The sequence below is a fragment of the Rutilus rutilus genome (genome assembly GCF_951802725.1).
Source record: "Rutilus rutilus genome assembly, chromosome: 9".
In the NCBI taxonomy this organism is placed as follows: Eukaryota; Metazoa; Chordata; class Actinopteri; order Cypriniformes; family Leuciscidae; genus Rutilus; species Rutilus rutilus.
Window position 1 is genome coordinate 16,857,030 of NC_140223.1, and position 18,351 is coordinate 16,875,380.

Sequence of the window (18,351 nt, forward strand, 5' to 3'; positions counted from 1 at the left end):
ATTAATCAAAAGTGCTGAGATGAGATATTGTGCCAACTATGGTCAGGAGAAAATATTAAGGTGTGTACCCGTACCTAACTGGTATAATATATATAATATTAAATTGAATTATACATAAATATAACATACCTATATTTTAAAAAGTATCAAATAAATCATTATAAAATAACAAATAAAGTTATTGTTTGTTCTTTGTTATTTAGCGGGGGAGAAATCATAAAGCGAAATACCGATGGACAAGGACAGCAAAACAAAGCTGTCGCTTTAAGATTTCTTTGTGAAGCGCGCTCTAGTGTCGCGGGCGGACTGAAGCTCCACGCGCTTCATTCTGCAGAGCGCTCACACTCGACCCACTCGAGCATCTTATTCAAACGCCATGCAGTGAGCTGAATGGGAGAACAGCTTCTGAAGTCTGTGCGATATTACAGCCAAATGAGTGACAGAGGGAGTGAACAAAATAGTTAGGCATCAGAGTCATCATGCAATTCCTTATACAAATATCCGCGCGTTTCAGATCAGGCATCACTGACTGTGACTTTATCGTAATGCGCTGCTGTGAATTTCTCCAAGAGAGCAGCTGAAGTGCTTTTCCCGCTCTTGTTTTATTTTACGAGTTTAAAATTGTTTCGCTTGGCATGTTCCAATGAGAATGTCTTTTGTCTAGAAACTACTAATGCCGTAGATAACAGCGCAAGTCTTGTTGGAAGCCGGACAAATGGCTTTTGTTGTCATAGGAACCCTGTTACTGATGCTCTCTAACATCTACAGCTCATCAGGTGAGTTAAAACACTAGTTTATTGATCTTATTTTTGGTTCAGTACTGCAGAGTAAGTTTAATCTGTTAGTTTAAGTCTCAGACTTTCATGTTATTAGCCTATATGGTCACTAAGTCAAGTCAAGTCACCTTTATTTATATAGCGCATTTTACAATGCAGATTGTTTCAAAGCAGATTTACAGTGATACCAGTGCAACAAAGTTTTTTTTGGCTGCACATCAGGTCTAGAAGAAAATAGTGTTGCTGACCAGCTCAAATAAGTTCAGTGTTGATTCATTTCCGTTGTAAAAATCATTACTTATTATTAATTTAGTTCATTTATATAGGCCTACTGCCACTCTGGAGAAAACAGTGATGTCATCGTCCAGCCCAGTTCAGTTTTTAACAATGGTGTCAGTGCATGCAGATCAGTAATATTGTTGAATATAGGCTACAGTGAATTCTTAATACTGTTGTCGAAGCAACAAAAATGGAACATATATTAAAACAAATCCACAAAAATCTATTTATTTTGCACTAGAAAATCTTCCATTTACGAGTTACATTAGGTCACATCTTGTTACGTAACCACTGTCAACTGACTGCACGTTAAATGTACATTTATGTATAAATTTATTAATATTAGCTAATTGCACACATTTTCAATCACTTAAATTGTGATATCTGATGAAGGAAATGAAGTTGAAACTCGAAATAATCTGATCAAAATCAGGGGCGTGTCTAGAGCATTTTCAGTGGGGGGGCCATGCTGGGGCACTGCCTCCAAACGGGGTGGCCGCCAGTGACCAAAAAAAAAGAAGCTAAATTCTACAGTAGCCTATATTAAGTAAATCCTACTGATTTTATTTTTTTAACTTGAATAAAGTTACTTGTAAACAAATGTAGTAATAAAGCACATTTTTGATTAATTTAGTTTTTTGTCATCCCTGCATCCATTAAGTTAAATTTGAGAGCCAGTGTTTATTATTTTTTGTGTTTTCATAAAACTAACAAGTTTATAAAATAAAAGCAATTTTAATAATGAGCCATTTTAAAAACACAGAAGCAGAAACGATGTCAATTATTTTCTTTTAATTAGTTTGGCCATTACAATATACAGTAGTTTTATTCACAATCTCTTTCAAATAATAATAATAAAAAAAAAAAATTAAAAAAAAAATTCCCCCCACTGTAATAATTCAAATGGTTTGGCCAAAACATCAGTGTTTCATTCAGCATTTCTTTCAGACTCATTTACAAAAAAGCTGAGTAACTCAGAGTTAAAGGGATGGTTCACTTTGAAATTAAATTTTTGTATGTTTTAGCTTACGTATGTTTAAGGGCATTCAAGATGTAGGTGTCTTTTTTTCCGCAGTAGTTTCAATTTTGATATTTTTAGGTCAAACCATTCTCTATAATGCAGGTCTATGATCACTATCTCAAAGAGCATGCACAATGAAGTCCAAATTAAACAATTCCCCATCGTAAGTACACATTGATGGCCTAAGACACGAAACGAGCGGTTTGTGTGAGAAAAAGAGCAGTATTTATATCGTGTTCTGTTTACCTCTACACAACCACGTCCAAGTGATCTGAGGGCGCACGCGCTTCCTGGTGTGTGACGTGTGCGCGCGTTCTGGCTTAGTCTGCGCAAGCTCCGGAAAGAGCCGGATGTGTACAAGAGGTAAAAAACGATATAAATACTGTTCGTTTTCTCACACAAACCGCTCGTTTCGTGTCTTAGGCCATCACTGTGTACTTAAGATGGGTTACTTACTCACAACTTGCGACCGTTGTTTCTCTGGCGCTGCACTTCTTTGAATCGCGAACTTCAGTAGAGTCTAAACTGATTGGCCGTAAAATGAACCAATCACAAGACATCTTATAGGGGGGGCACCTGGGGTGGCCAATCAAATTTCAGGGGGGGCCGGTGCCCCCCCTGGCCACCACGTAGACCCGCCCCTGATCAAAATAAGTTTTTCTGACAAGTTAAATAAATAAAGTAATGTTTTTTTTTTTACGTAATGGATTTTATAGTGAAATGTGAGACAATAATAAGAGAAAGTTTCCATTAAAACATTAAAAAGATCATAATCACTCTGGATTTAACAAAAGACAGCTGTGTTATAAAATATTCATGTTCAGGCACTTATCAAAGCGTATTACAAGAAAGACTACTGTGTTTGATTTCTTTATTTGGTAGCTAATGATACAAAACAAGTACAGCGGTGCGAATACAAATTGTGTAAATAAAGGCATTTCTAGTTATTAGAGATGGTGTTTATTTTTTTCATCCATTATGGCAGTACTCACAGGGCACATGTCTTAAGTCTGGACATGACACCAACTGTTACACTAAATGAGTAAATATTTATACAAGAGCTGTTTCCATGATCTCCTATAGCCTGGAGTATGTTTACCGTCTTTGATTGCGGTGAAATGACCTGTAAGAGACTGACCGAAAATGTTTGGCAGGTGGAAAGAGGGATGCCACTGCTGTATCATCAGTCTGCAGGCGGCATGATGTGTCCCCCCGCTGAGGCCAGCTTAATGGCCTTTTGCATTAAAGGAGACAGCGGCTGCGAGCTCTAGAAAAAGAATTTATGAGTTATGCATCTGTCTCTCCACATTGTGGGGGTGCCCGAGCTGAAAGGATGCTCAAAATAGAGCAACGCTTGTATTAATATGCAGCGGGTTTATCAATTTGACTGTCAGCTGTGAATATGAAAAGCATTGTTTACTTGGAGAAAGTTCAGAGCTAAAACATACTATGAAAGATGATTGATAATACTAGATAATAGCAGATATAGTCTGGTTGCTAAGAGACGTCTGTACCACAGGCAGAGCTGTTAGTAGGATGAATTCACAAATTGTTTTTGAAGGTGTCCTTAGTCTAAATCTGATCAAATATGACAAAGTTAATGAAATATTGTATTGTATTGTCCATTTGTATTGTCCATTTATTATCTAGTATATACATGGATTAACTGCAGCTCTTTAAAAACAGTGATTATTTTAAGACGTGTTGACACCATTTACAGTAACAACATCACATAATATCTCTATAGACCAATGATTCATTCGGCTTATTGCTTTTCACTTAGCAAATAAGTGTTCCAGATTTAATTTTCGTAAGTAAATGCGCTTGTTCCTTAAATAAGCGGCCATGTGGGTGTGTTTGTGTTTGTTTGTGTGTGTGTTTGTGTTTGTTCATTAGCAGAAAACTGCAGACTGCAAAATCTCCCGCAACTGTCATTAATTAATGTAAGAGATCTGAAGCTTAGAACTGACAAAACAAAAGCTGTTCAGCTTGTGTTGCTTAGCAGTTGCAGTCAGGTTAGGGCAAATGCCAACTACAAGAGGTTGAATGGGGTTGACGGAGATAATGGGGTTGACGGAGATAATGGCGTTTCTGAAATGATGACAAATGGCCTGAGATGGATCACCCAGCAGAGATGTAAGCTGTCACAGTTAGTCGATAAAGAACAGTTTTTGCTACGCTGTGAAAAGCGATGTGCCTGGCGTAATAATGGGTCTAGGATTCATACCATCAGATCTCTTTCATGAACGAATATTTTGTTTTGTTCTTTGATCAGTGTACACCAGTGCGCAACCATTAGTAATGTCTGTTGAGAAAAGCATTGGATCATTACTGATCCCAGGGAGCCAGGCTGATGCTCATATTACTTGAATATGTTTGAGGCGAACAGTTTTGAAAATTCGACTGGGCACCGTTTTTCATAACGCATTAGCATTAGTGATGGTACATTTAAGCCCTAAGGAGAAAGAGGGTGAAGCATGCATGTCTAATATTTGTAAATATTAATTACTGTAATGCTTTACATAACGCCATAGCTCGTAGCCATACACTAAATATAACTTGTGTCAATAGTATTCCAAAGGAAGACACTTGATAATCCTGTGTTCAGAATAGCAGATGTTTTTTATGACATTTCTATCTGTCTGTCTGTCTGTCTGTCTATTGATTGTTCTGTCTAGATACATTTTCAGGCATTAAGCCTAACATTTGTTTTGATAAACTTTACTTTTTTTATTTTAAAATGATGGTTGTTTGAACTTAGTTTGTTGTATAAACTTATCAGTTATTTCAATTCATTTGAATTCTTTCTTGCGATCAAAATTTCTGTATTATTTCATCATGTCAATTCATCAATTTCATCCCATTTCTTACCTAAATTCTGAATGGTACGGGTGCATACAACTGTGTTGAACAGTTTCTGCTCACCTAAAAAGACAGCCAGTCTTTATTAATTCCTGAGTATTCATTTACCAGCATATTAGATTTCTTCTACGTTTCTAAGGTTTTAGGTTTAAGAATGCGAGGTACATTTTCAGCTAATAAAATATATCCGAAAACCCATTAAAAATATATTTTTTCCCACCAGTCAGGAAATCACTGAGAGAGATGCTGTGAGAATAATCTCTCAGAAATTTCTCATGTGATTTGTGTGTGTAAATATTGTACAGCTCTATGGGTGACTGCATGGCACAATCTTCTCCAAATGTAACCTTCTTTCCTGTAAGATATGAACCTGTTAATGTGGTCTTATACCTCTCATTTACACTTTCGAAAGGAAGCAGCGACTGTGTATGTCGTGAAATCACTGACAGATAATTATCCTTTCAAATCAGCATGGCTTTTCATGTGTGATGGGTTTGAAAACCACCAGCTTTTATTTGTTCCTTTCATTCTCTCACAAGGACCAATTAGCTTGCCATAACTTTAAAAATGATGATGCCTCAGAGTAGTGGGGAGTTATAATCTTGAGTGTTGTGAACGGATGGAAACATACTTATGAGTGTAATGTGCAGCGGGAGGCTGATGAACTATTTAGGTGTTCATGACCGAGTTTTTATGAAAGTCATTAGTAACTTATTGGATTTAACTTCACCAAGAATAAACACATTATAAGAACTGTTTTCTTCCACTTGAGTATTTTCAGATAAATTAAGTATTTAGTTTTCTGTTCCATAGATGATATTATTTTATTGCTGCACACACTCACCAACTGTTGAGAATTTCCACCCCTTTAATGTCAAGAAACCCCAACACATGGCCACTGCTGTGCACTGCACTGCAAGTATTCCACCTCTTAAAAGCCCTCACACATAAATAAGAAACCCTCTCTGTTAGTTCTGTAGCCCCAGCCAGAGCAGAATTCGGCACTAATGGGCGGTGAGGTTTGGAGCCTCATTCAACAGCCGCAGCCATGCTAGACTCAGCCTTAATGTCAGCTTCTTTTAACTTCGCACGGATTTCATCTGGCTCTCTGGGCTGAAAGCTTAATAGGTGCTGAGTCATCAGCCTTTGAGAGGTTCATCCCCAGCTCCCTTTCCCACTGGCCATTAGAAGCCTCTCTCCTCTGGTTCCATCCTTTCACTGATGCTGGTGAAGACTATTTGTGTGGTTGAATGGTACACCCTGGTACTCTGTTATCAAAGGCTTTTTTTAATTATTTTTCACAAAATGTTTTGTAAAAATGTAAAGAAAAGTTCCACAGACTTGTTAAGCAGTTTCAGCCCTGGTTATTTTGTAGTGCTCTACAAATTCTCAAAACTGAAAACTGCATCAGATGTAGGGGTAAGTGTACCCATTAAGCCCATGTACCCTATAAGCCCACTTTCAACTCTGAAGTCAAATTAAAAAAAGAGAAAATAATATTTTATTCTGCTTATTATTTTAATCAATCCAGTGATTTGTTACTTCCCTGGCATTTTTTTTATTGCATACCAATCACATTTGGCAATGTTGAGTTAGCCCCACCCATGTGCATGCTGTCTCAGGGGACCTCACACAAAGTCACCCCAAAACTTTGGTGTTTCGGGACCTTCAGAAATCAACACATTTCTGCAATTTTCAGCCATTTCTTTGGTAACTACATTGCTATTATGTCAAATAAGAGATAAATGTTTTGTTTTTTGTGTATGAACAAATAGTATTTTATCATTTTATATCATTTTCCTTTAAATGGAAAGATGAGTTTTATTAGCCTGCGTTCAAAGCTAATCTCTAGGTCAAACCATTAGCCTTCCAGGAAGATAGACTGCCAAAGAATTAAGCATGTGAACTGCAAACAATAAATGTTTTGTGATTCAGTTTACATTAATTTACAAATAAATACACCCTAAATAGTTTTGTAGAGATGATTATTTTTATAAATTAACTTTTTTTAAAGACGGGCTTAAATGGTACAGTGCCACAAAACGCATGCAAACTACAGCCAACACAAGCTAACCTTGAATGAAAAAAACGTAACATTTCTCAATGTGGGCACAATAAAAATTTATATGATACTAGTTCACAGTATATTTAAGCTCCATGCATGTATTTGTAAACATATCTTACATTTTTAAAGGAAAACATTGTCTTTTTTCACCATTACTCACTGTGGAACCATTTAAGCCCACCTTATGTGTTTCAATGAGGAATGCCTCTAATTGCAAACTTTGATACATTTTCTGAAAGTGTTTAATGATAACATGTCTTTGTGTGCTTTTACCTTACTAACCTTTTAACCTTACCTTACTTACACACAAATTACACGCATTCATTCAAATGAGATAGAGCCCGTTTTGTCCTAAAGTCCTGTATGTATAACCGGGCATAATTCGGGAGCCAAGCTGAGTTAAGGCTTGAGTTTCCTGACATGGAGAGCTCCCAGCTCCTACATTCCCCACAGTCCTGAGCCCCTGGGACTGTCCGGCTCTGAGATACCGCCACTTCCTTTCCAACTTTGTCCGGGCCGAGTTGGGGCTCTGGACTCAGGGCATGGAGGGGTCACCCAGTGGGCCGCCTATGCCGGGTTATTGGTTTTGGTTTAACTTCCACCTTTGACCAGGCATAACTCGGGAGCCAAGCCGGCTTAAGGCTCCAGACTCCCGATGTGGGGGGCCCACTTGGAGATCCCCCTAAGCCCAGAGTATGGAGCTCCATCTCGGCTTGGCTCCCCAGATACACCCGGTCAAACTTCCAGCTTCACTCCAGCTACAACTCCAGTCAAGCCGACTTAAGGCTCCAGACCACCAGCCACTAACACCTACCCATCCCACCCAGGGCTGTAATCAAACATTAGCAAAATTACTTTTTTTTAATACTTCCCTGTCACTAAATAAATATATTGATGTTTTACCTCTTTAAAATCAATACATTTTTTATATTTTGTGAATCAATGATGATGTGGGCTTAAATGGTGCCAAAGTACCAATTAAGTCCATGCCAGACTTCTGACTTTATTCCTAAATTATCTTAATTTTATATTCTAAAATGTACATCAACTAATTAATACAATCTCAAATGAGAGATTAATCTTGCATTTTAACAAATAATTTTTCTTATAAACTATGTCAATTATATGGAGAAAAAAAACCTAGACAGATTTTGGTGGGCTTAATGGGTACACTTACCCCTACACACAACCCGTAAAGACACGTGACATCTCTTGAAAAACCACGCTCTTGCATTTTTTTTTTTTTTTTGATTCGATCATAAACTAGCGTATTGCGTACCGTTCCATTAAGCTGCCGTATGATCTCAGCCGTCATCACTACTACACACCCCTAACGTTCTGTGTGAAAGGGGCTTATGTTTGTGTTTAAGTAAAGAAAGCTGATTATGGCAATAAACTCAAGTAATGGAGGTTAAAGTCTGTATAAATAATGTAGTCAATAATTTTTTCCCTTAAAACTCATATTATTTGATCACCAAAATGGCATATTTTTCCTGTGAAATAGCCTAAATTATTTCAATGGCCTTAAATTGGCTTCGAATGTAACTCTACAACCTTGCTTCATTAAGTATACGCGGTCCATGAATATTCATATGAGTCCCGCCTACCCTCACTCATACAGGCTCGTCTACAAGTCGATGTATCAGAATAGTAATGCGTTTTATGTATCGCTCTCTACAACGTCGGACTCAGCAAACAGCTAATAATGTGTTGCTAATTTTACACAAACCATTTTCCTGTTCGCCATCTCAGAGTCAGACAGCTGCCTTCTAACAATCAGCATCCTTAGAGATGCTTTGAACAACTTGAACAAAGGCTACTATTAATGTACTATTGTTCATTATAACATCATAATACACATCATATACATAATTCTCCAGCTATATTGCTAAATGTATGTGATTATTTATATCAACAGAAAAATATACTGGGATAACCTGGCTTCTCTTGAGACTCACGTGCTTCGCAGCATAGTGAGGATGATATGCAAATTTATTTTTAACAAGAAGTTAGGTTTAACTGCCTGTTTTGGTTAATTAATTGACACTGAAAGTGCCAAACATTCCTCCAGTATGTCATGTATATGCTTTTAACTGTCACTGTTGATTTCTCGCAGGGTCCCGTCCACGTTTGGAGGATGCTCCTCCCAGGATAGTGGAGGATCCCTCAGATCTGATCGTGTCAAAGGGTGAGCCAGCCACCCTGAACTGCAAGGCAGAGGGTCGGCCCATGCCCACGGTGGAGTGGTATAAAGACGGCGAGCACGTTGAAACTGATAAGGACGACCCTCGCTCCCACCGCATGCTGCTGCCAAGCGGCTCCCTTTTTTTCTTGCGCATCGTTCACGGACGCCGCAGCAAACCCGACGAGGGTGTTTACACTTGTGTTGCCCGCAATTACCTAGGAGAGGCTGTTAGCCGAAATGCCTCGCTGGAAGTAGCCAGTAAGTATTTTCTGATCAATTCCACCTTATTCTGTGTTTCTAGATGGAGCATATCTGTGCTGAAATAGAAGTAATCTATTCCTCTCAGACATGTCCTGAGGTTTTGTTTGTTGAGTTCTTTGTGGCAGGCTGCTGCTGAGTTTTTGCCTGCTGTGACAGTGTGTCCTCCTGCTGCGTGACTCTGCTTTGGGCCTTTGGCTCAGTCGTAATCCAGCTCCTTGGCTCCAGAAAGGCAACATATCCAGCTTCTCCGCCAGAAGAAACTGGATTAGCAAGTTTATTGATTAGAATGGGAATGCAACGAAGTTTGCTCATTAACAAAACAAGCCATGAATTTTTCTGGTGCCTGTTTTCCACATGATCTAATTTCCTCTTATACAAACTGTGTCTTTTACAGTACACAATTACATTTCTCGTAGCTCCCTGTTCTTTTCAGGAGTCTGATCTGATGGGTCAGTGTCATGGCAAGCCCATTTTGATGCATTTACCGACTTGCCGAAAGAAATTATTAAATTGTTTCCCCGTTCGAAGCGGAATGAGATCTTAAAATAGACATCTTTAACTGCTGAGGGAGAGTCAAGCCCTTAGAGCCATTACAGACTTTTGCTTACTGTCCCAGAGGACGCTGAGTAGCAGAGCATGCTGGGTGAAAATGATTTGCAATCATGCACTCTGTGGTAGATCCTATCCTGAAATCTGCATACTTACACTCTCTAATAATAGCATGGAAGGGGAATACTAGCTGACTGCAGCACAGTATTTTAAGACCTAAATCTCGTTAAATCTCACTTTTCATTCAAAAATAAAACTGAATGTGGATTTTTTTCGGGCACAAGATTCGCTGAATGATGCTACATGGGCTTTAATTCCAAGTCATAATTACCGCATAGAAAATATGTCGTCTAAGCAAGACTTACAAGATGATTTATTATGTACGATTAAAGCCAGAAAGAGAAAGGACTCATAGCTCTCTAGAGTCCATATAGATCTACACTCAGCACTCCTTTGAGCCTCAATTCAGGCTGGATATTAGCTCGTGCTGCACAATGCTCATGAATTAAGTGTTCGCCCTTGTGGAAGATGAGACTGGGGTCATACACCGGGAGACCCAGCTCACCGCTGGCCGTATCTTCTCCTCAACAGTGATTAATGTGCTAATTAGAGCTGGACAGTTGCCAGCGCGACCGCTGCATGAGGGCAGAGTGGGTGGTTTATGAAGACGGAGGATCCTGAGGGGTACAACAGGTGAAGGCTGGGGCGAGAGTGAGCGATCCTTCACACGTCTTTGAGACCGCATGCACGTCTTGCTGGTCAGATTATAGCAGCAAGCGGATTGAGGTGGGAAAAAAAATATTGTGTACATGGGATCAGCCTGTTTGTGATAAGTGAGCAATATTTGCCATGACAAGTCTGATGCGGCTGTGTCCATCTGTTACATATTTCATCTTATGGTACTCATAAAGATAAAGAGTTGTTGGTTTATGAAATGCTCACTTTGTGCTTTTTTGTTGGTGAGTCAATAGTGTTTTTCAGTATTAGGCACGCGTGATATAATTAACTATTCTAGTAGAGTTGTGAACATCCTTTGTGAGAGAAGTTTTGGAACCACATTAATAGTTTGATCAGCATTTTCGACCAAGAAAGAATAATAACTCAACTCAACTCAACTTTTATTTATAAAGCACTTTCAAAACCATTAGAATGGACCAAAGTGCTGGCCATAAGTAATCAATAACTCTACAATACATAAAAACATTAAGTTACATTAAAACAGGACACCAAGAGAATCAAACAACAAATCACTCACAGTTCTCAGACCTAATCAAACGGCAAAAGCTTGATAAAATAAATAAGTCTTCAATTCCTTTTTAAAAATATCCATGCCTGACGAGGTTTTTAAAGATAATGGTAACACATTCCACAGTGCAGGAGCCGCAACAGAAAAAGCGCGATCTCCACTACGCCTCAAGCGAGACCGTGGGACGGTTAGGAGCATGTTCTGAGAGGAGCGAAGGTGACGTTGAGACTGATAAGGGATTAACATGTCTTTTATATACTCAGGAGCTTGATCATGTAGTGCTTTAAAAACAAACATCAACACCTTATATTGTATTCTGTATCTAACAGGTAGCCAGTGAAGGGATATCAATAAAGGTGCTATGTGATCCCGTTTTCTGGTATTTGTTAAAAATCTCGCTGCAGCATTTTGGACACGCTGAAGACGAGTAACCAGTGATTCACTTATGCCTAGATAAAGAGCATTACAATAGTCCAACCGGGTTGAAACAAAGGCATGCACAACGATCTCCAAGTCCTTGTACGAAATGATTGGTTTCAGTTTAGACAGTTTTCTTAACTGGAAAAAAGATGATTTCACAACGCTGTTAACTTGACGATCAAAGCGTATTTCAGAATCGAAAAATACTCCAAGGTTCTTTACATAACTTTGCATGTTGTTGGACAATAGTCCATTATTATCAGCCAGACCATTCCCAAGCTCCTTGTTCCCAAACATAATAAATTCAGTCTTATCCTCATTTAATTGTAAAAAATTATTTGCTAGCCATCCCTTTACCTCAGTCAAGCACTTATAAAAATTAGTAAAAGATGCACAGCCATCACACTCCAAAGGAAAGTACAGTTGTAAATCATCAGCAACATCAGCAGATAATAGCAATAATGACAAGTTTTGCAGATGAAAGTTTGGAAACTTGTGTTATTTTAATACATATAGATATAAGTATAAGTTTGCTGTTTGTTATGTTTTTGTCTTTTTTAATATTTTTTTTTTATTTTAAAATAGCTTTCATTTATTTTAATTTCTGGTTTTGCTTCAACTTATTTTCTTTCTATCTTAGAAATCTTTCTAATTTTCATTGAAGTTTTTCATCATAATGATGAAATAATTTATATATATATATATATATATATACTGTATATATTTCATCATTATTTCAATTACTGATTATATTTTCAAGGTTTAGTTAATAGTACAACACAGATTTGGAAGAACATGATGGTGAGTAAATGATAACAGAATTATAATTTTTGAGTGAACTTTTCCTTTATGCGTTCAGACTTACCATTTTTTTTAACATCATAGAGAAACCAGTGCTCGAAGTGGGCTGGTGCGCACTAGGATGCATTTCCGGCACTTCTATACTGTATTTTAATCTTAAGCGTACCTTCACTTTTCTTGCGTACTGCCACATCTCACATGTTGCCGGTACTTTGCCACTCAGAGTCAAAGCATCAGTGTCCATCTTACTAATTAAGAACACGTATTTTTAACGGCAAGGCCAACTTTCATGTTAATTTGTTACTTCCATGTTACTGCCAGGCACTTTTTCTTTTTCAAGCACTGAGAGAAATCATATTTGTTAATGGCGGACAAGGTCAAATGGCCATGCATGCATAGAATCGAGAAGTAGGTTCTTCAAATTCAGTACATACTGACAGTGGGTGTTTTCAAACAAAAGCCATTTACAGCAGTGAGTTTCAAGCAACTCTCACATTTCCTCAAGAATTTGTAAAAAGCAACTAAGGTTTAAACAGCCATAGCAAGTATAAATCTCTAAATGCAACACTTCTGTTGTTCATGAGTTTCAAGGTGCTTTGACAAACAAAAGATCTGCGTTTTGTGAACATCCAGTGTTGTTCTGTAATATTAAAGGATGCACCAGTGAGAGAAGGTTAAATCTGGGTCTTACACTAATATATTAATCCATCCCATGCTAGACTTCGGTATATTGGGGGATATAGTATTATCCATGTAACATATGTATGCCAAACGACCAATGCTTAATCTGACGCTTGTCATAAAGGCAGAATGACAAGTGGCAAGTGCAACTAGTGGTGCCTGTTATTTTTTTTTTTTTTAGCAGAGGTAGATATTTAGCTCTCGGCTTGAATACGAATCCATTCACGTATTCTTTTAAAATAGAAGCTTTGTGTTGAAGCTTTTATGCAAGAGAAAAGCTGTATCTATTTCAAAGCATTGAATGTGGCAGTCTGTCTGGGGTAGCAAACTGCCGCGTTCCCTGAGCCTGGATTAAGATAAAGTAGGACAAATGAAAAATAAAACTTGCTTAAAAGGCTCTAGCCCAGCTGTCCCTCTTTCTCCCAGTGTGGGATTATAAAGTAATGATGCTCCATGGCAGCTTTTCCCTAATACATCTTTCCCCATGCGCTCTTATCTAAACCCTCTGAAGGGCTGTTATGGGGTTTCTTGCATGCACAATGTTATTGAACATAACGCACTCACTATTTATCTCGCACATCTTCCATTCTTTTTGTCTATTTCATGTAATATGCATAACATTTTCAGCTGTTGCACTGTGTAATTTTCAGAAGACAATCTCTGGCTCTGTGACGGCAAGTTCTATCCAGTTATTGATTGTTCAAGAAAGCATGTAGAAGCCGGAAAGCGATATTAAATGGGATGTTATCAGTCCAAAAGGAAGTAAACACAAACGATGTGTGGATTAACCCAGTCACCCTTTTTCTGGGTGGGTCGATTAGCCCAGTCTCGAGACGGGGAGTAACGTGGCGTGGGATTAGCCCACCTCTGGGATGGATTTATTTATGTGGCTTTGAAATGAACAATAACAACATTCTGCCTAGTCCACACACACACTTCCAGCCATGTGTCGCAATGCCGGCCTGTCGTAACCCATTTGCAACCACATCCACTTTCATGCTCCGCCATATAATTACACGTTGTTAAATGTAATTATGTAGTTGTCACTGTCAGGCTGAAAGTATAGGAGTGCTTAAGTTAGCCTGAAACATTTCACAATTCTCCTCCCACTTCCATACACGCACACGTCGACAGATGGCCGCTTGTGAAAACCATCTCGGATTCTTCAGGTTAGAATGATTATCCTTTAAAGACCAACGCCTGAGTCACAAATGGGCGAATGTGTTGTGGGTCTCCATAGTGGGGGATGCGAATGAACGGCCGTGTGTAAGGAAGGAGACAGAGCGCGTGGTGAGTCAGTGGTGGGCTATTAATAATGTACATCCCAACAGGGTTGTCATTTACAATCATTCCATGATCTCTACAGGGGGGCGGAGAAGAAAGACTTCTGGCCTTTTGAAATGAGCTCGACCTCAAAAAATGTGCCTTCACTCCCATAAGTCAAACGCATGAGTTGTGGAAATACCAGTATCACATTTGGACAAATTCACTGTTTTTGGGTGCAGTGATGATGTTTATATTCAGTGCAGGGTCTCCACGTGGTGTCATGTCTAACAACCTAACATGCTAACACATGAAAATGGGTCAAATGCTCAAATAATTAGGTACTGATAACTTCATGGTTGTGTCTCAAAACATAGTAAACAGTATATCAAGTATATATACACCCTCAAGTATATATATATATATATATATATATGCCGGTTTTGTTATAATTTTATTTTATATTTATATTGTACCAATGCCAAAAGAGATTAATAATGTAACATCTTAGTTCTCTTACGAGAGGTTCTCTCGTATTGCGTAAGCTAGCTTACGCTGCGGGAAAGTCTCCTTTCACGAGATACTGAAGCCAAAAATTATCCTAATTTTTTAAACTTTGTCAACGCAGTGCGGCAGCCTGCAGACCTAGGGCAAGCGAGTCGCGTGCCCATTGGCTGCTCTGCGGCAACTGCAGCAGCCTATGGCTGAGCCTTGCGCGTGACGTCACGTCCAATGAGCGCGCTTGGCGCGCTTAGTGCGTCACAGCCCGTCATTAGGGGTGTGGCTTAGAGTATATAAGCAAGGAACAGAGGCTGCTTCGCTGATTTCTGTCTCTTCAGCGAAGCTCTTCGCATCGCTGATCTCCGAGGAAGCCGCCGTTGAATCCAGCGACCAGCACGCCGAGGATCTCAGCCTGAGGACGCCGGCCGCTCGCCGCCTTCAGCCTTCCCTGCCTGCTGCGCCATCCGGCCTTATATCCTTTTCTGCTCTGTTTTGTGTGTGTGTGTGTGTCCGCCGCGACACACTTGCATCTAAAAGAGCGCGAGGCGTTGTTTCAAATGCCTCGCACATCCTGTGGCTCGTGCAGAGCCTCGCTCAGCGACGGAGACCGCCACGTGCTGTGCGCTCTCTGCCTGGGTTTTGACCACGCTGTTCGCGCTCTCTCCGAGGGCGGCTGCGAACAGTGTGAAGATTTACCGATGTCGACCCTACGGGCTCGACTCGCTAAATTCGAAGACACTCCATCTTCTCCGGCCGCTTCTTCCGGGCCACGAAAGAAAAAACGTCGCTCTCAAAGGCCGCCGGAACTGGACGCTACAGCTGAGCGCTCGCCGGAACCTCTCCCGCGAGCCTCGCTCTCTCCTTCCCCCCCACCCTTCTCCGACGCGCAGCGGCCGGCCACTGCCCGCACTGCCGTCGCCCTGGGGGATGATGCAGATGATGCCGCTGACAGCTGCTCTCTGCTCGCGTCTGACAGCGAGGAGTGGTCGGGCTCTCACCGCTCCGCCCCCTCTACTATGGAGTCTTCTCGAACCCGCGCTAGTGTTGACGCAGAGCTTCTCCGCCTCCTCACTTTAGCGGTCGAGAGAATGGGACTGGATTGGTCTCCACCTAAGGAGCCGGAGCCCAATCGCCTTGACGGGTTTTTTCTGCCTAGCCGCCGCCCTGCGCCTGCCTCTAGGTCAGCACCCTTCCTGCCTGAGCTCCACGCCGAGCTCTCTAAGTCCTGGAACGCTCCGTTCTCCACCAGACTCCGCTCGCCAGTCTCCTCGGCTCTCTCCCAGGTGGACGGAGCCGCCGAGAACGGCTATAACGGCATCCCCGCCGTTGAGGATGCTGTGGCAACGCACCTTTGCCCGCCGTCTGCTAGATGGCGCTCAAAGTCTGCCCTGCCGTCTAAAGCCTGCAGGACCACCTCAGCTCTCGCCGGCCGCGCTTTCGCCGCCTCCGGCCAGGCTGCTTCCGCCCTGCACTCAATGGCTATTCTTCAGATCCTTCAAGCCGACCTCCTCCGTGAACTGGACGAGAAGGGCTCGGATCAGTCTGCCTTTACCGATCTCCGCAGCGCTACGGATCTCGCGCTGCGCGCTACCAAGACCGCTGCTCAAGCCATCGGCAGATCCATGGCCGCGCTCACCGTCATCGACAGACATCTATGGTTGACGCTCGCGGACATGAGTGAGTCAGAGCGCGCTGTGTTTCTGAACGCACCACTCTCGCCCACCGGCCTCTTTGGCCCTGCGGTCAGCGGAATTGTGGATCGGTTCTCTGAGGTACAGAAGGCGTCGCAGGCGATGGACCTCTTCCTGCCCCGCCGTTCGAGCTCAGCCACAGGCCGCCCTCAAACTCAGCCTCCTGTGCGCAGCTCTAACCAGCGCTCTTCCAGGCCCCCCAACGCTTCGCAGCGGCGCCAGGGCAATCGCCCCAGGTCGCGCTCGACCAGCCGTCACAGACCGCCGCCCCCACGGGGCCCGCGGTCCAAGATCGCGTTGAAGCCCGAGCCCGCGAAGTCCTCCTAGCATCCGCAAGGAGGAAAAGATGGTTGAGTCCCGCTACGGCCGGACCGCCATCAAAACGCACAGCTCTGTCAGTCCCCTATGTTCAGGCTACTGCAGCAGCACACACCGCAGCCAACGAGCCAGTAATTACACTCGCTCGCCTGCACACAAACGCCGTTTTCACGGCGACCCAGATAAATCTCAAAAAGAGTATAAGTGCTTTAAGTGTAGAAAATGTGCCCACACCCATGTGCTCACTGCTTCACACAAGTGCAATCCCCATGGTAACGCGCCCAGAGCGCTCTCTCATAAAGCGGCCTCACACCGCTCGAGCACTAAATGTAGTAAAAGTGCCCACACTTCCGTGCTCACAACTACTCGCTGCTCGCTCTGTCACTCAGTTACCTCAAATTGCTACGGCTCAAGCCGCAGGGGTTTTAAGTGTAGAAAAAGTGCCCACTCCCGTGTGCTCACTGCCTCACACAGACCAGGTTCCCATGGCAACGCGTCCAGAGCGCTATCTCTTAAAGCGGAAACTTTCCGCTCGAGCATCAAGTGTAGGAAATGTGCCCACAGCCCTGTGCTCACACCTGCCCACTGCCCGCTCTGCCAGACAGGTTGCAAACCTCATAAAGCCCCCAAACACTGGCCGTGTCATAAGTGCATATCCCGCGCCAGCTCACGAGCACGCGCGCCCACTTTCAGACACCATAATCCCCACGCCGCCCTCGCGCCTGGGTTGTTTGACAGCAGTTCACGCTCCATCGTCCAAGATCGAGCTACTAAATTCTGCACAGTCGGCCAGCCCTGTTCTTCTGCCCTCGTGTCCGAGCATCGGCGGCGCGCGCGCCGCCCCGTCTTCTCTGATACAGGTTCCCCATCCCGCGCAACGCGGCGATCTGAACCCAGAGACCATTCGACCCCTAGCTATGCATGCAAAAGCATGGGAGGCTATTCAGGGCGCGTCAGAATGGGTGCTCAACACCATAAGACACGGTTATTCGCTCCAATTTGCTCGTCGCCCTCCGCGCTTTCTAGCGCAGACGGAAACGAAAGTGAGTTTGGAAACAGCACATCTGCTTCAAGCAGAGATAACAAAGCTGCTGCGAAAAGGGGCCATAGAACAGGTGCATCCTTCTCTGAGCGAGTCAGGCTTTTACAGCCGTTACTTCCTCGTTCCCAAGAAGGACGGAGCATTAAGACCTATTTTAGATCTGAGACATCTGAACAAAGCCCTCATGAGACGGCCGTTCAGGATGATTACAACCAGACAGATCCTCGCGCAAATTCGCCCAGGAGACTGGTTTATCTCTCTCGATCTGAAGGACGCTTATTTCCAGATCCAGATAACTCCCCGTCACAGGCCATTTTTGAGATTCGCCTTCGACGGTCGAGCTTATCAATACACAGTCCTGCCGTTCGGCCTGTCTTTAGCACCCCGTAC

The 18,351-nt window shown here is 42.2% G+C and overlaps 1 protein-coding gene across 1 annotated transcript in view; it reads left to right on the plus strand.

The window, feature by feature from the left end:
- The first annotated feature begins 316 nt into the window (after positions 1-316).
- The window catches only part of LOC311296517 (roundabout homolog 2), a 70,358-nt gene continuing 52,323 nt past the window's right edge, over positions 317-18,351 (plus strand). Inside the window, exons 1-2 of the mRNA XM_084418343.1 lie at positions 317-776; positions 9,120-9,446. Coding sequence (XP_084274469.1) covers positions 716-776; positions 9,120-9,446 — 388 coding nt within the window. The 5' untranslated portion in view covers positions 317-715. The remainder of the gene's footprint in view (positions 777-9,119; positions 9,447-18,351) is intronic.